Here is a 23,060-nt window from a genome sequence, read left to right as displayed (position 1 = left end):
TGATACATTTTTTAAAAAGAGTATTCTTGGAGTAGCGAGGTGGTGCAGTAGATAGAGCACCAACCCTAGAGTCAGGAGGACCTGAGTTCAAATATGGCCTCAGACATTTAATACTTAGCTTGGTGACCTTGGGCAAGTCATTTAACTCCATTATCTTGCAGAAACCAAAAAAAAGGAAAAAGAAGTATTTTTGTTTTATGCATTCCTAGTTGCATGGTGGCAAACAGAGTGACAGAGTAATAAAGCACTAGATTAGGAATTAAGATTAGATTTGAAGCTCTGTAACTAATGAACTATGAGATATTAAGATGAGTCAGTTAAAAAAAACTTATGCTCAGATTATCTATAAAATCAGTTTATCCAAATGAAAAGTTTTATTTTTAGTTTAAAAATTGTATCAGATACAAGTAAGTTTGTTTTCTGTTTTAAAACTTCAAATAAGGGATCCTAATATCATCATAATATTAAATATAAAAAATAATAAATGAATATAAATTCAGATGTTTAAAAACTCTTCAAATTTGCTTTCATTTTCCTTCAGAGGATCGATTCTTAACAACCTTATCAAGTCAGAGTTCCACGAACTCCACACATCTCCAGCTGCCTACTCCTCCTGAAGTCCTGTCTGAGCAACTGATAGGGGGGCCTTCTGAAGCAGATACAACTAGTAGCTCAGAAGGTAGAGTTAATTAATTGTGCATGACGTTCATATATAGTATAGATGACAAATTACTGTAGGAAGAAATCTAAGAATGAGATTATACATTTTATATTGTGCTTATAAACTATTAGATATACACAGAGTACTCTTCTTCATTCCAGATGTATTTGATGGACATTTATTGGGATCTACAGATAGCCAAGTGAAAGAAAAATCAACAATGAAGGCTATATTTGCAAATTTGCTTCCAGGAAATAGCTATAATCCCATTCCCTTTCCTTTGTGAGTATTAGTCTAATGCAAGTTCATTGTGTTAAAAGTTTATTTGTGTTTAAATTTAAACTATCCCAATTTCTTTTACCACAAGTATTACTCTCTTATATGGTATGTTTAATATTAATTAATATAAATCTAATTGATTTTATTAGTTTGTATTAAGAGCATTTATTCCCATGAGATAGTTTCATCATTTATATATTGTATAGAAATTGGCTAGTTGGGCTGATAAACTTTATGACTACCTCTTTGAATTTTTGGGGTTGAAAAAGTTAAACTTTTCAAGACATGGGCAATGAACTGAAAAATGGTAAGAGGTTTTGATATTTGCCACTTTTTTTTTTTACACAAAACAGTATAATTCTATGTATTATATAAGGTTTAGTGTGGTTGAATTAAGTTTTTCTGTAGGTATAGAATTTTGTGATGAAATGTACATTACTGAAATTTAATTTTTAGTAATAAATTATCACATAGATGTAGAAAATAGAAAAAGTTAACGCCTTTGACTTAACTAACCATTCACTAATCAGCATGCAAAGTGAAGTCTTTATCATTTTTCCTCTTTACATTTTTCTTTTTAGTGACCCAGATAAACACTATTTAATGTACGAACATGAACGGGTACCCATTGCAGTTTGTGAGAAGGAACCCAGCTCCATTATTGCTTTTGCTCTCAGGTATTTGACTTTTCAGATTTTATCTTTGAGATCATTCACCTATGTTTAAAGCAGTAGTTCTTAACTTGAAGTCTGTAAACTTGTTTTTTGTTTTTTTTTTTTGCAAGGCAATGGGATTAAGTGGCTTGCCCAAGGCCACACAGGTAATTATAAGTGTCTGAGGCTGGATTTGAACTCAGTTACTCCTAACTCCAGGCCCGGTGCTCTATCCACTGCGCCACCTAGCTGCCCCTAAACTTGTTTTTAAAAAAATATTTTGATAACTTTATTTAGTATAATTGGTTCCATTTATAATCCTATACATTTCTTTTATGCATTTAAAAACATTTTAAAGTCTAAAACAAAATCATTAATTACATATAAGTAAAATTAAGTTTTTTAGATTATTACCTTTAAAAAAGATATTACAATCATGATTATATCAGATTATATTTTAGATAATTTTTTAACCTAATAATCATACCAATAATTATTATCCCTCTTGTTCTTTGTATTTTCTCATTTTCTTATCACCTCATTCCATTGATACTCTCTGATAATGAAAGATTTCAAAACATGTACTTTTCTAGCAGTTTCACTTAGGTTGAATTTTCTGGCCTAGAGAATATATTGTTCCATAATATGTCCCATGAACTGTAAGTAGTCCATAGCATGGGCTACTTTCCTACTTTTTAAAAAGATTAGTAATTTGCAATACTTTTGACACTTTTGTAAAATATGTATGTTATATCTAAAATGAGATTTTAATGTTTATTGTCCAATTGTTAATATCAAATATCATTGCTATGGCTGAATCTAAATTGTCTTTTTTTATTCTGTTTCAATGAGAAGGCATTTACCTTTTTGCTGTTGTGAAGATGATATTGCTTCTCCCAAGCATTAATGAGCCATAAACTATTAATAGATGAGAAATCAAAAAAAATTATCTGAGCAAAATAATATCCTTTGCACTTGTAAGGAGCAGGTTTTCTAGTTTAGATACTACTTTAAAACAACTTTTAATATTTAACTGCATCTTAAATTTGTTACTTTGTGGATGAATATAGAAATAATCTACTTTACTTGAAGGTTAATGACTAAGCCTTTGTAATCATCAAGTATTCTTATGGAGGTAGAGGGAGTTATGGACAGTTATATGAAAGATTTGTCTTTTTCTCAAGCTTACATTTCCTTAGGCACCCTAAATGAACATTTGATTAATTACCAACATTTTCTTTAACAGTAGTGGGGTTTTGTTATTGTTATGGTTCCCAGAAAGCTCAATAAGTTTGCTTATATTGGAGTTAAGCTATGAAATTAATAAACAAAAATTGCACTAGATGGTCTCAGAGGGACTTACTATCTCTAACAGTTTCTGTTCTATGATTCTAAATGTTTTAAATATTTTTCAATCTCTTTCCTACTTTTTTAAGTTGTAAGGAGTACAAAAATGCCTTAGATGAATTATCCAAAGTGTCTCTGAGGAATATAACTGAGGAAGTGCTGCAATCAAGCAGGTTTGTGACATTCCACAGAATATTTTATAAATTGAAATTCTTTGGTAAATTTTGTACTAAAATTAATATTTTTGTTTTTATAACTTTTTGATTTTGGCAAGGCAATGGGCTTAAGTGGCTTGCCCAAGTCCACACAGCTAGGTAATTATTAAGTGTCTGAGGCCAGATTTGAACTCAGGTACTCCTGACTCCAGACCTGGTGCTCTATCCACTGTGCCACCTAGCTGCCCCCATGTTTTTATAACTTTTATAGTAAAGTATGTGATAAAAATTTCTAAGTTATAGAAGATGACTTGCTTATTTTGGGTATTATTTGATAAAACAATTCTGCTTATAGCAAATGATCCTGAATAGTCTTTTGGAGCATGGTGTAGTGAGATTTGATCAGTAATTGTATAATTATTCAAAGTCTGCAGGATTTTGATACTTCTACTTTTTTTTTCAAATAATAAGGCACTTGTTAAATTAGTTATGGTGCAGCAAAATTGCAAAATTTTTTGAAAGTTATATTTTTTGAGTTTGAGTAACTTTTTGGAAACTAGTTTCTTTGGTCCTATTTAATAGGGTCATTCTCTGAAACACTTAGAGACATGATATTGTCACTGTCGTTGAAATTTATTTGACAGCTTGAGAAATAAAATATTTAATTTCACTTAATATTACTAAAAAGCAAGTCTAATTTCTTTCCCCCCTAAACTGAGAATTTCTTCTTTAAGTCATCCAAAGTTAAACCATCCTAATCATTGATTTCACTAAATTAGGTTTACCTAATACAATTTAGTTAGCTGAGGTGAAAGATTGTGTTCATTCGGGAAGAATATGAGGAAAATAAGGTAGTCTTTTAAACAATTTGAGATAAAATTTTAATTGAATTCTGGACTTTGTATCTTCAGTGGTATAATTTAAAAAATTTTAATGACTGCTTATTTATCACTATTTCCTTCCCAATCTGGAAAAATACTTGCTGCTCTAGAGACCAGGACATACCTCCTCAGCATAAGACTGCAAGCTCAAGTTTGTAACCCCTACAGAGTACACCCAAGGCCTTCCTGCCTTTAAAATGATTGTTGGTGTGTGTCCAAAATAATTTTATCACTTGGTGGCCCACCTTTTGAAGATATCATTGTCCCAACTTCTACAGGTCTGCAGGCATCAAATATAATAGTCAATTATCAACCTGTTTCTAGTTTGGTAGAACTTGCCAGACCTTTTGATGTATTGGAATTCCTTTAACAATCCTGGGCCTCAATGAAGTGTTCAAGTAAGGTTTTCATGGTTACAAGTAAAGCCTTAAGCAAGAAAAAAGTAACCGATTCTGAATAAAAATTAAGAAGAGAGCTACCCGAGGAGCAAGTTTTTTGCCTTTAAAAAGGCCTTTTTTCTATGTTTCTATGTTATCGATTAAATGTAGAACTCAGAGTATTATAAAACTCATTTCTGCTTGATATTTTAGTACTTTGGATAGCAGACCCAAGAGTAGCAGTCCTGTCAGATTACCTGAGATTGCAGGAGGATCAACAAGTCGACCAGTCGAAGCTGAACCTCAGCCACGTAAGACTGCCCAGCTGTAGTTTGTTAGCCCTAATATTTGGCTTAGTTTGTAATTCCAACTTCATTGAGATGTGTTTATAGGTGTTGTTGAAAACAGGAAAAGCAATCAAATAAGAAATGACTCTCAAAAGTATTTATTTTCTTTGGTTTTTAGCTTTGAAATTTTTACATATTTTTTTGCAAGTTTTTACGAGGTCCTGTTCTCCTGTAGTCTAGTATAGCAGAAAGATACTGTATTAGCATCAGAATACCTAGGTTTGGACCCTGACTCTCCTGCTTACTATCTTTGTGAGCTTGGCTAAGCCCTTACCCTCTCTCTCTCTGCACTTGGTGCTGTTTTGTAAAATGAAGGGGTTGAATTAGATACACACCCATTCCTGTTCTAAATCTTTAGTTCTATTGATGGAGGTAGTCAGTTGAATAAAACTTTTAAGTTTTTGACTAGATGCTATACTAATGCTTACTAATTTGGAGTTTTCAGATTACCGTATCAACTAAAGGAACTAAACTATCATGAATTTGAGAAAATAAAGGCCATTTTCTGCGTCTTTCCTCCTTTCTAATTTTTATAAAACCCCTTGTTATCAATCCTCTGCTTTTACTTGTATTCTAGTTTTTTAGTAAGAGCTTGTCCTTCCTAGCCAAAACCAACATCTCTTCATGGGTCCTGTATGCCATCCAGCAGAGTGACATCTCATTGTCTCTCTAATCATCCTTTCCTGGTACCTACAAACATGAGCAAATTTCACATCCTTATTAACCTTCACTAACCCTACTGTGCCCTCAAACAGTTATCTTTAAGTTGTTTAACCCTTTCTCAACCAGAGTCCTAGAAAAAGCTAACTATACATTCTTTGTTTCCACCTCTTGCCTTTCATTCCCTTCTCAAACCTTTGTGATCTGACTTCCCTAATTTCATCACTTGACTGGAACATCAAAGTTATTGGTGATCTCTAAATCTGCCCTCCCCCCCATTCTTAACATTTCTCCTACATTTCATACTAATCTGTCTTGGTTATGTGTTTTTGTAACAATACTTTCTCCTATTTCTTTTACTTGTCTAATTACTTATCATTCTCCTGGCCTGGTCCCTCTCTTTTCCTTTTCTTTTCCTTATTTGTTGACCATATCAGCTGTTGCAGGTACATTATTTGTTTATGCTGGCAGATTTACAGATCTTCCTTAGTGTTTCCTAAGCCTGTCACACCATCCAGCTGCCTTTTGGGCACTTCACCCTGAATGTTCCATAGATGTCTGCACATCACTCCCCATAACTTCCTCTTCCAAACTTCCCTTCCTATGGTATAACTGTGCCATCATTCCTCTCTCTGTGTATCCAGGTTCTCATCCTTGGGTCTTGCCAAATCGACCTCTTTGGTTTTTCTCACATAATGACTGTCTGCCCTCTCTACCTAGCTTTCCTTCAAAACTCAGATTGAGTACATGAAGCCTTTCCTTATCTCCCTGAAATGCTAGTGCTTGCTCCTTTCAAACTGCTGTATTTACTCTATATTTATTCCATGTAGAACTTAGTTGTGCTCACTATGCATCCATGAGGCATGGACCGGAAGAATAGAAACCGTTTTATTTATTTTTTTTTGTATTTCTAGCACAGACCTTAGCACATAGGTGGTGCTAAATAAAGGCATGTTGATTTATTTGAATTGTACAAATTTTTCTGATTTGTCAATCTTGTACATCCTTACTTTTTGAAGTGATTTTGAGCTGAAGTAATACAGTACTCCCTTAGTCTCCTAAAACTATCGAATTTTAAATAACTTCTGTTCACTTGTGTGATCTATTTTGTTGTCATACTATAAACAGATGGTTGCCTTTTTTCTTGTACAACTACATGCTCTTCAGAAAATAGGTAATTCCTGTGGATTTTGTAAAGAACAAATGATATGAGATCACATACTATCAACAGCAAGCACATCATGAAACTCAAAACCAGCAAGAGTTAATGCTAGAGTAAAAATGAGGCCCAGCTGTATTAAGGCCCCTCTTTCCAATCCTAAACACAGTGCAGAAGCACAACTTGATTTTTATCATCCTTCAGAAAGAAAAGGTTATATAAAGATTACTACTTAGTAAATAAATTAACTGTAAATTCCCTTTGTAGTTTTAAAAACTTGAACTTATTTGTTTTGACAATTGTATTGTTATAACTCTGGCTTTGAGCTTAAAATGCTAATGGACTGAAGTACAAAATAAGTGTTGTTTTCATTGACAGTCACTGGGTTGGTTCTCAGGAACTGATGTCTGGGAGACATATGACTGACTCAGCAGGGCAAGAGGGCACATCACAAGAAACCATAAATAACGAATTTGAGAGATTCAATGAAACAAAGATTTCTGTGTTTGTATAATGCTTCCTTCCATCCAGGGAATAAATTCAAACATTTGAATTTCAAGTACAGTTGTTAAGGGCACTTGGAAATTAATATTAACTTATTTTGTTTTCAGCCAAAAAAGCTTCTGGAGTGTTGTCTTTCTTCCGTGGCACAGGAGGGAAGAGCCCTGACCTGTCTTCCCAAAAAAAGGAGACTTTACGTGGTGCAGATAGTGCTTACTACCAGGTTGGGCAAATGGGCAAAGAAGGGGCAGAGAACCAAGGAATAGAGCCTCAAGGTGAGTGTAGAAAATGTCATCCGTTTTAAACATAAAATGTTTTCCAGTTACCTTACCTTACTGTAGGACAGGCAGTATGTGCTTACTTTCATGGTAAGACTTTGAATTTATCATGTACCTAGACAGCTAAGCTTTGCCAGAATCATTGAAGTGATGTTGTTTATTTGATAAGATTAACCCTTCCCTTCTCTTATTTATTTTTATTTTTTTATTTTAAATTTTTTTTTTTTTGCAAGGCAATGTAGTTAAGTGGCTTACCCCCTTCTCATATTTCTCTGGCTCAGGAATTCACAGCACAATTTAGAATGTTTTCTCATTTTGATTTTTTTTTTTTTTAGCATTTATTTTGGGTATGGGACTAGAGTATAAGTAAACATCTACAAAACCCTTAAGAATAATTTTGTTGCCTTTTTTTAAGCTAAAATTTAAAAGAACTCTTTAATTATCATGTTTTGAGTTGCTTATGGCTTATAAAATTCTAAATAGTAGCCTTTAATCAATGTTCTGTGTTTTGAAATGGAGAAAGCATAAAAATAATTGTTCTTGAAATAATTTTTTTAGATGAAATAGATGGAGGAGAGACCCAAAAAAAACAGCTTGCAAATCCTCATGTAGAGCTTCGTAAGTATACATTAGGGTTGTTTTCAGGGAAGGTATTGTAGTTGTATAAATTGTCATCTTTTCCAGGCTTTCTGGCTTTAAAACAAATAGTACTTATTGGTTGTTTTGCTATATGGTAATAAAAATTGGTATCTTAAGTCTGGGCAAGCTGACTTCAAACTGTTTAAAGGGCTAAATTTATATTTAAGTAGGAATGTGCCATTTGAATCTAGATTTTCCTATTAGTAATTGCTAATTAATAATTAGTAATTGAAATCTAGAGATTTTTTGACTTAAGAAATCTTTAGGGTCTTGCATGATTTCATATAGAGTGAAGAGAATAATTTTAATTATATAGTGTAAATGATTTTAAAGGATACTGTAGAGAAAGGGAATTGGTTCTTGATTTTGTTGTTCTTAATTTATCTGAAAGTATGTGACTTATCATTTGTAAAGTTTCCATTGTCTTTTCTGAACATTTCCTGGTCTGAACTATGATAATACTCTAGAAGAGTGGTTTTAAAATTGAAAATGGCATTTGGAAGAGGTTTTTTTTTTGGAAGGTAAATATCTTATATATAACTTTATAAAAAGTTTTCTTTCTTCTCTTGTGTTTGCTCATAGAGTTTTCTGATGCTAATGCCAAATTCTATTGTCGGCTCTATTATGCTGGAGAATTTCATAAGATGCGTGAAGTAATCTTGGGGAGCAGTGAAGAGGATTTTATTCGTTCACTTTCTCATTCTTTGCCTTGGCAAGCCAGGGGTGGAAAATCAGGAGCTGCATTTTATGTGACTGAAGGTAAGTTAGTTATTTACTGGGTAGATCACATTTATCATTTGGGGGCATTTTTTAAGGAATATGACTAGGAAAAATTAGGTTTTAAAATTGGAGGATCTGAGTTTGAATCGTGATCCAGCTAATTACTACTATGCCCTGTGTAATCTTGACTAGCTCATTTATTCTCAGTAGATCTCAGTTTTCTCATCTATAAAATAAGGATGTTAGACTATAATATTGCTAACATTTCCCTAAATCCTATGGTTTAGGTATCATACTTGTATTGAGATATATGATAATGATAGTTTTATCTTTTAGAAAGAAACTTTTTGTTTTTATTGAACTTAAAGATATATAATATAGTAAAGAAAATGCATTTTATGGGATGTAATGGCTTGAATAAACACTAGTTAAATAAAAAATGTCTGATTCTAGGTCCCACACTTTAAAATGGAAATGGAGTAACTTGGGGCCAGAGTTCAAAAGAGAACTGGAATAGATTAATGAAAAAGAGTTAAAGGAAATTAAGTATTTAACTTGGAGATGAGAAAACAGCTAAATTATTTTGTGAAAGTTATACAAATGGCATAAAAAAATTTTTTTCATCTCTTAACTGAAATCTAGGTAATTTGAAAAAGGATTTAAACTTTGAGAAGAGTAATTTAGATTAGGAAGAATTTTTATTGTGATGATGTTCTAGGTCAGGTCATTAGTTTCTATAATGGTGATGAAGGACTGAACTAAAGCAATGGTTTTGTGAGGGGACAAGAGAGAAATAAAAGATGTGGGGTGGACGGAATGGAAGAGACCTGACATTTGATTGGCTCTAGGTGATAAGGGACATGGGAAAAGCAGAGATAACACTGCTAATATGAATCTGGGAAGACAGCCTGTGAGCTTAAAGCTTTTGAAGGATTTAGGGGAGAGCACACATAAAATATCTGTGTTTATAACTTACAGTTATAAAACATAAAGTGGAGGAATCATATATCCTTGCTTCAGTTACCTCATCATTTTGCCATAATATAAAATTATACATGGATAATCACTTAAGCATGTATCCATTATTAGAATTAGAGAGCTAAAGTAACTGACAAAGTAATTTAAAAAAATACTGAAGTATTCAACATTTTTTGAAATGATTTACTATGAATACCTTCAAGACTTAAGCACCATCTATAGTTGATTTATACACAGTGAATCATTTTAGATAAAATCCTGAATTATTTTCCTAACTTTCTGAAATGCTGAGAAGTTATACATAAATGTAGGTGTTATATAGGTATTATATTTTATGGACATATGAAATTGAAACTTTTCAGATGACAGATTCATTTTGAAGCAGATGCCCCGCCTGGAGGTCCAGTCTTTCCTTGACTTTGCACCACACTACTTCACTTATATCACTAATGCTGTACAACAGAAGGTAGGAACAAAACCAATTTCATTTGTATATACTAGATTTCTCTATGCTCCCCGCCTCCGACATCTTGAACTTTGAATTTCAAAGAGACAAATTTCTAGAAGAGATGGATAGCAGTAGCATTTACTTGGAGTGGAAAGATCTAAGTTTTATCCTTGGAAAAGTGTTCAAATCCTGGTTCTACTACTAGTAATGCCAGGAGGCCTGGTCATCATCTTGTCACCTACCCTGCTTCCAAGGGCTGTAATGGTCTCTTCTCCTGCACCTAGAAGCCACCTCCTAGAATGTATGTTCCTTGAGAACAGGCACAATTTTGCTTTTTGTATTTGTATCTCCCTGAATAGTGCTTGGTAGATAATAAGTATCTTTGGGATTTTTAACATTATACAGGTACAGCACTTGGTCTATCTATCTGTTATCTTTGTTATTTTGAAAAACACCATACCTTGAACTGTATCAAAGCAATCAAATTGGTTAAAATTGTTGTATAAAAACAACCTAATGTTTTATCATTGAATTGTAATTCAAATATGTCATTCACATAATGCAGTTATCCCTTAAGATATCTATTTAACTTGTCAGTAACAGTTGAGCATATTTTGGGTGCTGTTAAAACACTAAAACATATGCACTTATGTTTAAACAATTTTCAGAAGTTCTTTTTGAATGATTGTTTCTTAGAGACCCACAGCATTGGCCAAAATTCTTGGAGTTTACCGAATTGGTTATAAGAACTCTCAGAATAATACTGAGAAGAAGCTGGATCTCTTGGTTATGGAAAATCTCTTCTATGGGAGAAAGATGGCTCAGGTAAGGTATTCTTGATTGTATACAACAGCCTATTTCTGCAGATATACAAATGTAGACAGTTATAATAAACTTTTTATGTGAAGTAGTCCAGTAACAATTGACTGCTGGACAATTTCACACTACATAGCTCTTTATAACCATTTAATAGAGAAACATTTGACCTGCGAGATCCCTGAGAAAATTATAGTAATAGGGTAAAGGAGAATTCTTATAATTTAATAATATAATTCATGTACTAATTTTAGGTATCTTTACATGTTAAATTGACTTACATTAAATAACTTCTTTTAGGGCTGGATGGGATTAAATCTATGATTTTATTGATATAAGAACTCTTGATATAGCATCCCCCTCTTCTATCATAGACATTCAACTGCTTTGATTTGCCCAGGGTCACACAGCCAGTATATGTCAAAGGCAGAACTTGAACTCTAGTATGACACTCTCTGCACTAAACACTGCTCCCCATAGTTTTCATGACATTACTTGACCATTGCTACAAGATATGACCAAATATCATTATGAGTGTTTTATTGAACATGAATTCTTTTTTTTTTTTTGATCAGGTTTTTGATCTGAAAGGCTCTCTTAGGAACCGCAATGTGAAAACAGACACTGGAAAAGAGAGCTGTGATGTTGTTCTACTGGATGAAAATCTTTTAAAGATGGTTCGAGATAATCCTCTGTACATCCGTTCTCATTGCAAAGCTGTGCTGAGAGCTTCTATCCATAGTGACTCTCATTTTCTCTCCAGTCACCTCATTATAGACTATTCTTTACTGGTGGGACGAGATGATACCAGTAACGAACTGGTAGTTGGAATTATTGGTAAGTAAATACTTGAAGTTTGCTTTCATTAAGGTGATATAAATTGAAATGAAAAATTGTAGATTTTTACTAAACCTGATTAATAATATCTTAGTGAGTTTCCCCCAAAATTTCTTTTGCTCCCATATTTTCATTGAAAAGTCACAATTTTAATTTGATACATTTCTGAGTTTTACTTTACTGTTAACCTCTTTTTCTTTTGACAGATTACATTAGAACATTTACATGGGACAAAAAGCTTGAAATGGTAGTGAAATCATCAGGAATTTTAGGAGGCCAAGGTGATTTGAACATTCCTTTGTACTTATTTCATCCTTTTTCCTATTTTTCCCTGAGGGGAGATACTGGATTTGCCTTCCCTTGTACCCCAGCTCCTTAGCACAGTGCCTGCTTAAGTTAGGTACTTACTTAGCAAATGCTTTTGTGGCTAATTGATCTATATTCCTTTTCCTTATGCCATATCTTGTGCCTATATTTTAAAAATTCATCGAAGAAAATGGCTTAGATCTTATTTCCCTATTCCTAGGCTTATTAGTTATATATGCTTTTTTTTTTATTGCTTCTTCTTGGAACTTTAGGGATGCACTCTTTTAACTATAGAAAAGATTCCATTGAGTCTCCTTGTATGGGCAGGCAGCACTGCTAGTATAGGTTTAGTTTCTGACTTTCTGACAGTACTTCCTAAGCATACATGCCTTTTTCAAAAGTGTAAATTTTTATTTGGAATCTGAAGTGATTTTATGTATAATCTGGTAGGGATGGTAGTAATAATAGCCAGCATTTTTGTACATACAATACCTTTAAAGTTTGTAAAATGCCTTTTACATGTTTTCATATGATTCTTAAAACAAACCTATGAGGCAGATGCTTTTTATTTTACCTATTTTATAGAGGAAGAAACTGAGGCTAAGAAGTTTATATTTCTTGGCCCAGAGTCACATAGCGTGTGTCTTCCTCAATTTGAACTTAGGTCTTCCTGAATTCATTGGAGATTTATCTACTTTACCACTTAACAAAATACAACTCAGTTAATTTGTTACTTCAGGGCAAAATAAAATGAATCATAATATTATTCTCTCCAGTAATAGTCTGATGATAGAAAATGCACTAATACATTAGAAATACCTAATGGCATTTGGAGAACTGAACTTTTCTGGCTGTGTGTGTGTGTGTGTGTGTGTGTGTTGGGACAGCTCATGTGTAAGAATGAGCATTATCTGCTCTAATGACCTGCCTGTCAATTAATTGTTCCATTTTGTAACTCCCCTCCTCCCTTTTTTCTCATTTAGGTAAGATGCCAACAGTAGTCTCTCCAGAATTGTATAGGACTAGATTTTGTGAAGCAATGGACAAGTATTTCCTAATGGTGCCTGACCACTGGACAGGACTGGGTCTCAATTGCTGACATGAAACCCATGTTTTGAAGTGAGCTAGAGTGAAGTAGGAATAGAAGAAGAGGACCAAAAAAGAAGCTCCAGGCTTTTCCCGTCCTTCACATTCATTGCTATATGCAAAGGCCTCTTTTTTTCAATACTTACAGAGGCCAAATGTACCTGAAATGTAAAATCTGCATCTTAATCTGCACCTTTTTTTTTTTTTTTGAAACATGTGAATTAACTACACACTGTCAGGAAACATTGGAAGATACAATCTCTCTTCCTCATTTGAATTGAAGAACAGAGACAAATATCAAAAGCTTAAAGATAACATGTATGTTTAAGGGCCAGTAAATAAGAAGGTGGGAATAATGAAACACTTATTGCCTAACCATAAGAGCTAAATGGTGACCAACATATTGTGTTGTCCCCATCTTTTGAAAATATTTTGGGTGAGTTCTTATTTTGCATTTTTGGTATACAGCCTAATACCAGCCATCTTCAGAATTTTAAAATGGTGTATATTTGCCTAATTGTTGAGCGGGGGGTTCATTTTGAAGAATTCCATTAAATGGCCAAATAAGTCAGTTTGATATATTACTGTAATGTAAAGATTTGACAGAAGGTGGTTTCTTTCTTTCCTGTAAAAACTGTATTTCTTGTGTATCCCTGTAACTTTTCCCTACTTATTTATGATGGTTTACAGATTCAATCTTCGGGCTTCTAATAAGTGCTGCTATTTTGAGCATTTTAGCTGACTGATGACTATAGCAATTACCAGAAATGATTTTGCAGCACTTTTTCTTTGTATAAAGATTTTATGCAATTTAATATATTTTAACTATACCTCGTTTCTATGCCTTCACTATTTAGTCTTCCTCTTTCCCCCAACATGTTCAAAAAAGTCAATCAAGTCTTAGCAAAGCTAAGCAAGTCTCTGATCACTTATTAAATCTTCAAGTATTCTTACCTTCTCCCAAAAGCTACCTGATTCACAAAATGAAGAAGTCAGTCCAGTGTGTTTGTTTTACGAAGGTGAATTCAAATTTTTTCCAGTGAAAAGCAACCCATGTTGAATCTATGGGATTTCAGAATTTCTAGTGGCTTAATATGAATCTGCATCTTTTACCTATGCCAGTTTTCTCTCTTCTTCCTGTTTGATTAGTTCTTAGTACTCTGAGATTTTTGGATAAAGTATTACCTCTCAGGTCTATATAATTCCATTTCATGATCCCTTTTTTGCTAATTGTTTAATGGTTACTTAAATGAATATGAACAAGGAATTTAGATTTTCTCTTAGGAAATAAATATGGGGGGGGTGGTTCTTAAAGAATATCTTAAAAATAATCTTTGAAACCAGATTATTTCCCCTGGATTTTTTCCTACATTACATAAGTGATTGAGCCAAAATTATTACAAGTAGCACATTCTGCAGTATTTATTCACTATATTTTTGTAGTAAAAAAAAGATTGGATTTTTTTCAAATTACATATAGTTCAGATATCTGGTTACCTGAAATAACAATTCTTTTGAAACTTGTTTTGGAAAATTAAAATACAAATCAATGCTTACTAGAAACTTAGTTGCTATAATAAATAAACTTTCCAGGGATTTATGAATTGTTATACTATAAAGATAAAAATTTTTTGTTTTATTTTTAAAAGTTGTGTGTCCTTTTGTAGATTTAAAAAAGGTAGGTGGTTTAAGTTTGATTATTTTGCTAAAAATGAAGAATTTATATAGAGATGAGAAGTGTGGGCATTGTTATTCTCATCTTAAGTATATAACTAAACAAGAAGTAAAACTGCTTTAGTTTCTATAAGGTGAGTGGCAGAATCCATGAAGATCATAATATAAGATCTTTACTTTTGTCATTTGTATGACTCCATTAGAAATAGTATTTTTTATTCCTTCAGTGGATAGAGAAGGGTCAGTTCAGGTCAAGATTCCTGCAGTAAGTTCAACAAATTGGACCCAGTTTCTTGATTCCTAAATATAGTTTGAGACTGAATTGCTATTTCAATGTCTTAGTAAATTTCAAATGTTCCATAGTCTTATTCTAGGTTGTAGAGAATGGTGATGAAGGGATTTTTGAAGCATGTTGAGCAAAAGATGACTTTTATAGTCTTCTGCCAAGTAATCATGTCTAGTTATTTTCCTCCTCAGATTCTTTCTATGAAAAAAATTTCTAAATCAAGACATTCCTATAGCCAATATTTATTTAGAATGATGTTGTACATCTTAACTTCAACAGTTCATTTTGACAAACACTTAAATTTGTTAAATATATTCTGGAGAGACAGGTTTTGAATGCAGAATAAAACTTTGACTTGCTACTTATTTCTCCTGTGAGGATATTGAGGGTTATATGCTCTTGACTACTTTTCCCTACCTTTGATAAGAAAGAATTTACTAGAATGCTTTAACATGATTGTCCCCCCCCCCAAAAAAAAAATCACAGATGGCCTTTTTTTCAATACCATCTGTAGCAGCTATAGCACTGTGTGGTATGGTTGAATACATAATGCCTTTATTTTTGTTAAATAACAGAAAAAATCCCCAAATGTCATTTTCAGAGCACCACTGTCTAGTAGAAATGGGTAGAACCTTATACGACCATGTTTTGTTTTATTTTGTTTTTTGTTTTTCAAGATAAATCTTGAGACAGCAGAAACAGTTGCTTTCAAGGAAATGACCTTTACCTATAAAAACCAACCTTACAACTGAGAGTAGAAAATAAGATAACTTTAATTATGTCACAATACAGATTTGCCTCAGAATTAAAATAAGGTTGGATCCAGAAAATTTTTGTTTTTTTCTTAGAGAAAAACTATGAAAAAATGAGTGTATAACTGATGAATAAAAGTAAACTGTACATTACTTTACAGTAGTTTTTTAAACAACTTTATCAAAACGCGTAGTTTTTATTGGCATCAGAGACTGATTAGCTGAGTGATATTCAAAGGTAAAGATATTATATAGTACCATCATTTAAGAAAATAAGAGCTTTCTCAAGCACTTTTGAACGTTTGAGTACTTTCACCTTATAAATGTATCAAAACTTAGCATTACGAAAAAGCCTATTAATTATATCCATGAAACAGGAATGGAGTGCTTCTTTTAATACTGCAGATAGCAGAGCCAACACCAGCTTTGGTTTCAGTTAGCAGCTTCTCTTTGACCCTGCTCCTATTTGAAACTGGCTTGTTCAAAACTGATTAGCGAGGAAGGATGTCCACAGAAATGCAAAAAATATTGTTTGGCTATGATCCCTGGCCAGATAGAGTTGACAGAGCTTATGTGGATCAGGCATTATTGTCTAGTGCAATGTCTTTTTTTCTTTTTAAGAAGGGTGCATTGTATTATAGGAAAATTAATTACAATCATGGGCAGTGTTTTGTAAAACTGCTTTTATCAGTTTTGTATAAATGTAAGATGAATTTTTGACATTATTCATTTTAACTAGGAAAATTGCTTATGTTGTATATCACAATAACTTTTAATTAAAGGAAATCCAGCTAACTGTTGAAAGCACTTGATGTATTATATTGTATATATTTCTCTTCTACCTTGGTTCTAGCTGTTTTATATGATTAACATGCTAACTATTTAAGTGATATTTCCCATAACTTTGGAAAATTGTATTGTATATAAATAAGAGTTCCAATAAATTAAGTTTTTATTTCATTTGGTTTGCTTCTTGAGACATTTCCTAAGGGGCCCCCACTACATTGTTGTGTGTTCCATCTTCTGTCATCCAACCCCCAACCATTAGCAACTTCAGAATGCAAGATTCAGTGAGTGAAACTCCCCACCTTGGTGTAGCCATGCATTTAAAATTAACCAATTACTTATGCAGACTTTGGCCCTTGGTCCCAGCAAAGCTGTAGCCTGATTTTCCCATTAACTTGGATTGGTTGTAACACCTGACACCCCAAGGAAGCCCCACTTCACCTAGTGGTCCTAGTGCTAGGAGCAGCTACTGGCCTGGAGGAAATGATATATTTTATTTAAAAAAATTTTATGAGATAGCATTAACCTAGAATCTCACATGACATACAAATATAAGTATGTAAAAAAAATACAGAACCCATCAAAGTTAGCACTCCATGTGAAGGAGAAAAAAACTGTTGAATCCTCCTAGAAATGTTCCAGGTTAAAAGAAATAAAATTTTTATAAATGATTAGAGATATGATCCAAAGTGCTTCTTTTTGACTTACCTAAGATGACTATTCATAATAAAGGAAAGAGAGGCCGGAATATAACAGAAAATGACTTGTACTCTTTAAGATAACTTACCCTGCTTATTTGACTAAAAACTTATTGGGGCAGGGGGGATGACCTTTAATTTCTTTTATTTACACTAAAGTTGAGCAGATTAAACAAAATGCAAATGAAGCATAAAAGGGTGAGTGAGAGATACACAATTTAAGTACTGCAATTGTACTATATATAAGTAAAAAAGAGGAAAACATCTAGCATATCTTATTAATCTATCAATGCTTTGGGAAACAGGAATCAAGCATTATTAAAAAGGATAGTTAATTTAAGCATTTTTTATTTAAGGGGCATTGGGGTTAAGTTAGGCAATTAAAGTGTCTGAGGTTGCATTTGAACTCAGGTCTTCCTGACTCCAGGGCTAGTGCTCTATTCATTGCGCCACCTAGCTGGCTGGATAGTTGATTTTTGATGTTTTTTTTTTTCCCCTAGCTCTTGTAGTTGTAATACCAATTCATTGATATCTTTATTTTATTCATATAAGGCATTTAGAAATACCAAATCTCCCCTAAAATCTACTTTGGCTGGGGTGGCTAGGTGGCATAGTGGATAAAGCACCAGCCTTGAAGTCAGGAGTACCTGGGTTCAAATCTGGTCTTAGACACTTAATAATTACCTAGCTGTGTGGCTTTGGGCAAGCCACTTAACCCCATTTGCCTTGCAAAAAAAACCAAAACAAAACCTAAAAAAAAATCTACTTTGGCTGTAACCCACAAATTTTGGTATGATGTCTCGTTGTAATTTTCTTGGATGAAATGGCTGATTTTCTGTAATTTGTTATTTGATCCACTCAAGTCTTTAAAATTAGATTTTTAATTTCCAATTTTTGTTTATCTTTCCATGACCCTTTTATTACATGTAATTTTTAGTGCATCACGATCTGAAAAGTATGCATTTAATATTCTACTTTTCTGCATTTGATAATAAGGTTTATATGACCTAGTATGTGATCTTTGGTATAGGTGCCATGTACTGCACAGAAGAAGGTATATTCTTTTCTATCCCCATTCAGTTTTCTCCAGAGTTCTAAAATATCTAAGTTTTCTAAAATTCTATTCAGCTTCTTCACTTCCTTCTTGTTAATTTGTGGTTAGAATAAATATCCAATTCTGAGAGGGAGGTTAAGATCCCCCATTATAGTTTTTCTGTCTATTGCCTCCTTGGAATTTTTATAACTTTGTTGCCTAAGAAGCCTTTTAAGAAGATGTAGTTTGCATCCTGATCCCTTTTAATGCTTATCCCTATTTTTGCTTTTTGCTTTGTCCGAGATCAAGATCGCTGCCCCTTATTTTTTTTTTAACTTTAGCTGAGGCATAATATATTTTTCTCCAGCCTTTTATCTTTACTCTGTGTGTATCTCTGCTTCAGGTGTAAACAACATATTGTAGAATTCTGGGTTTTAATCCATTCTGCTTCCATTTCATAGAAGGGTTCATCCCATTCACATTTACATTTAAGATTACTAACTGAATTTCCCTTGATGCTATCTTACCGGGTTATACTTTTCTCTTTCCTTTCCTTTCCCCTTATCCCTTCTCACCAATGTTTTGCTCCCTTTTCCTTTTGCATTTAATTTTAACTTTAACTTTACTTTTACTTTTTATCAGCACTTTTATTAGTCCCTTCTTCCCCTAAAAGAGGAAGTTGAATTCAGATTTGCACTAGTGGAAAGAATACATCAGTTAGTTTGCATTCAAGTATGATAAAATGGGTCATGTACTTTTATACAAATACGAAATGACCCAGAACCTAGTATCATTGAAAAAAAAAATTAAGTATTTTAGTAGACTAATAAGCTCAGCATTTTTCAGTTGTGTAATAGGGCAGCCTAAAAAACTTAGAGATATATGGTTCCCCAGGGGGCACCATAGTTTAGGAAAGATGTTAACAATTTGGAATGTATCATAGAAAGATAGGTTAGAACTGATACCAATAAGTTCAAGTCACAGGGAGGCACATCTTTGATAATTATAAGGATGGATTTTTCTCCAATTAGAGTCTTCCAAAAATGGAACAAATTGCTTTGAAAGGAAATCGTGTACTCTCCAATACTAAAGATCTTCAAGAAGAGGTTTTACAGAAACACTTCATCAGGGAAGGATTCATACTTTAGTAATGGGAACAAGAAAGTTGTTTCAAATGAATTTTGAGGTTACTTTCAACTTAATGATTCAGAAATTCTTTAGTTGTCACATTGAAGAGAAGCTATCCTTGGCTCCAGGAGGAACTAGGATCATTAAGAGGAAATTTTAATTAGGCAGGTTGAAGAATGAGTGCTCCATTACTTTCATATTTTGATGGATCCCTGACTTTTCTGCTGTTAGTAATACCCAAATGATACAGATCATGTCGTAAGCTCTCCATAGATATTCTACTCAATGTACTGGAAGTCATCTTCCAAGCCTTTTAATATTTTATGAATACTTACTAATGAAATAGTCTAGTTTCCCATCTGTTAATCTATAACTTTGCTATATCTTTTATGTCATACAAACCCTTAATAATCTTTTCATGTTATTTCTTGAGTGGAACTTTACATACTACTTAAATTGACCAAATCTCCTTTCTGGTCATCCTCAATATTAATATTTCAGAGATGTTAATTTAAGAGTTGAAGCCATATAATTTGATTAAGACAATGTTAAAATGGTGGATGTTAGTGTGAGGGAACAGCTTGTAATCATGGAAAATATTGCATATTTTCCAAAATACAATCTGCCTTTTTTTAAATTAAATTCAGTGCCCAGATCATTACACATTTGTAGTGCTTGTCTAAGACATAATGCTGATAGATTAACTCAGTGGGCCCATTCAACTACATGTAATAATTTGGACTCTATGCATTCTTTATCCCCTTAGTTTTTCCTGTGTGTGTTGTGACACAGATTTCTGGTGAGTGGCTATGGATTTCATTCAGAAAAATTTGTAATATTTTTAGTTTTGTAATCAGCATAATGTCATCTGGAAATAAGAGCAAGAAGTGGATCAAATTTGCCAGTATCAATCTATTTTTGTGATTGAATGTAGAGGATATATACCACATTTGTGCTCAAAGTATTATGTTCTTCCAATTTCAGTTATGAATGCTCCTAGAGGGTCATATCTTTCAAGTTGAAAAGACCTTAGAGGTCATCTAGTTCAAACCCCTAGTTTAACAGATGAAGAACTGACCTCAGATATTTATGTGTGACCCTTGACAAGTTATTTAGCCTCTGTTTGCCCTAGTTTCCTCATTTGTAAAAAAAAAGTAAAAGCATCTACCTCTCAGGGTTGTGATAAGGATCAAATGAGATAATATTGGTAAAGTGCATAGAACTTAATAGGTTCTATATAAATATTGTTATCATCTTCATTATCATTTTTATTAATGAACTAGTCAGGTTTCAGGTGTGAGGAAGCACAGAGTGCCTAGGATCTTTCCTTTGCCCTTTTCTGTTCAACACAAGTGAAATGATTTAGATGCTTTATCTATGGCATACTCCCCAAATTTGTAGATGAGCAAATTGAGGGGCATAAGTAAAACAGTGGATGACTGAAGCCAAAACTCAAGGGTCTCAACAAGCTAAAATAAAGTAAAATGTGATTTGATGGGGAGAAATGCAAAGTTCTGCAATTGTTTGAAAAACTAATCTTATAAGGGCAAAATAAGGAATTTATACTGAGTCAATTAAAAAAGTTCTGGAGTTTTGTGGACTACATACTTAATATAAGAGTGTGAGTATGACATGGTAGCCCAAAAAGTTACTTACATCTCAGCCTATATTAATGACAAGAATCATTTCTAGAACATAGTGCCAATAGGTCTGTTCATAGGTAGTACAGAGGATGTACTAGACCTGGATTCAGGAAGATTGGAATTCAAATCTGGCCATATTCATTTACTAGTTGTAAGTTTAGTGACTTGGTCAAGTCACTTAACCTCTACTTGTCCCTTTTTCCTCACCTGTAAAATGGTGATAACTGGGTTATTGTGAGAATCGAATAGAATAATATTTGAATGCTTATATCCTTCCTCCTGTTCAGATCCCAACTGGAGTATTTTGTTCAGCCACCTGTCCTGATTAGGATTAATCAGGATGGTGCCAGAATTGGGGACTATGTCATGAGTAATTGGAAGGAACTGTGCATCTTTATCCTAGCCATAGGAAGGCTTGATAAGTTTTCATAGCTGTATGGAGGTAGTAGTAGTAGTAGTAGTAGTAGTAGTAGTAGTAGTAGTAGTAGTAGTAGTAGTAGTAGTAGTAGTAGTAGTAGCAGTAGCAGTTTCCCTCATGGTGAGGGAAACAGGATAGCTTTTGTTTTCAAGTACTTGAATATTAGGAATTAGATTAATCTGCTCAGTTCTAGAATATAGGAAAAGGACTAAAGAGTGGAAAAAACAGGAAGATTTAAGATTGATGCAGGCATGAAAAAAAATCTAAAACCCCAAACCTTCTCACAGTGAGAGAAATAAATTTTAAAACATAAAACAAACTTCTTGGGAGAAAGTAGGTTTAACTTTAGTAACATTTCTCAGAAATGTTTCATCATGAGCAGCATCATGATGCACAATCATCACTAGTATTTATACAGGACTTGAAGGTTTTCAAATTCTCATACATAATGCTTTACATATATTACCTCATTTTTTTCACAACCCTTTGAGTCAGATCTATTATTATCCACATTTTACAGATGAAGAAACTGATTCTATGAAGGTCTAAGTGACTGGTCCAGGGCCACACATCAAATAAATGTCCGAGGCCAGATTTCAACTCAGTAACTACTCCCTTAGCCTGTTTGGAGCCTCATTTCTTCAACTTTAAATATAGGATATTAAAATTTGAATGACCTACTTCACTGGTTTGTAAGATTTACAATACTATGTAAATGTGAGCCTTTATTAACGTGGTGCTATTATTGACCCTAATTTCCCATTTCATGAAGCCCACCAATGGAAGAAGCTGAAGTAGAGGACCTTGAATGTCCCCTTCTCATTCTCAGATGCTATAATTCTCCAATACTGAAAAGCCTCAGCTTACTCTTCTTTACCTTACATATCAGTTGAGATTTATTATGACCCACATACTATGCATATTATAACTTTATGAATCCAATGCTTAACTTTCTCAAAATTACTTATAAGTTGCTTTCATTATGCAATGGGAAAGAAAAATATTTAAAAGTAAGCAACACGAAGACAACTAAAAACCTCTTAATGGGCTATAACTCAATAATTCCTTTTGTTTCTGTTTTTCTTTTTTTTTTTTTTTGCAAGGCAGTGGGGTTAAGTGGTTTGCCCAAGGCCACACAGCTAGGTAATTATTAAGTATCTGAAGCTGGGTTTGAACTCAGGTACTCCTGACTCCAGGGCCGGTGCTCTATCCACTGTGCCACCTAGCTGCCCCATTCCAATTGTTTCTGGAAACATCTCAGTATATACAGTAATGGCCTTGCTTTTCCTATTTTCATTGGCTAATTTATAAAATATACAATATGAGCAACTTGAATCTTTGCTATTAAATAAAACATATAGGTGGTAAATGTACAAAGGAAGTGAATAATTCAAAGACAAAGCTTTCAGTGTATTATTGTTATTATCCTATGAGAACAATGTTGATTACAATTCATATTGGATATCGTTAGTTTATATGCCACTAATTCAAAATTACTGATAGCTTGGTAAAGA

The 23,060-nt window shown here is 33.3% G+C and overlaps 1 protein-coding gene across 7 annotated transcripts in view; it reads left to right on the top strand.

The window, feature by feature from the left end:
* Positions 1–16,814, top strand: part of PIKFYVE (phosphoinositide kinase, FYVE-type zinc finger containing) — a 90,041-nt gene extending 73,227 nt beyond the window's left edge. For all 7 annotated transcript variants that reach the window (XM_074191489.1, XM_074191492.1, XM_074191490.1 and 4 more), the window contains 13 exons: positions 542–679; positions 823–943; positions 1,522–1,617; positions 3,030–3,113; positions 4,567–4,664; positions 7,131–7,295; positions 7,857–7,916; positions 8,520–8,696; positions 9,998–10,101; positions 10,780–10,908; positions 11,475–11,736; positions 11,943–12,017; positions 13,026–16,814. In XM_074191489.1, the coding sequence (XP_074047590.1) occupies positions 542–679; positions 823–943; positions 1,522–1,617; positions 3,030–3,113; positions 4,567–4,664; positions 7,131–7,295; positions 7,857–7,916; positions 8,520–8,696; positions 9,998–10,101; positions 10,780–10,908; positions 11,475–11,736; positions 11,943–12,017; positions 13,026–13,141 (1,625 nt within the window). In that variant the 3' untranslated portion in view covers positions 13,142–16,814. The remainder of the gene's footprint in view (positions 1–541; positions 680–822; positions 944–1,521; positions 1,618–3,029; positions 3,114–4,566; positions 4,665–7,130; positions 7,296–7,856; positions 7,917–8,519; positions 8,697–9,997; positions 10,102–10,779; positions 10,909–11,474; positions 11,737–11,942; positions 12,018–13,025) is intronic.
* The last annotated feature ends 6,246 nt before the right edge of the window (positions 16,815–23,060 follow it).

This window comes from Macrotis lagotis, chromosome 6 (genome assembly GCF_037893015.1).
Source record: "Macrotis lagotis isolate mMagLag1 chromosome 6, bilby.v1.9.chrom.fasta, whole genome shotgun sequence".
Lineage (NCBI taxonomy): Eukaryota > Metazoa > Chordata > Mammalia > Peramelemorphia > Peramelidae > Macrotis > Macrotis lagotis.
Note: the sequence above shows the minus strand (reverse complement) of the source record. Positions and strands in the feature narration are given on the sequence as shown.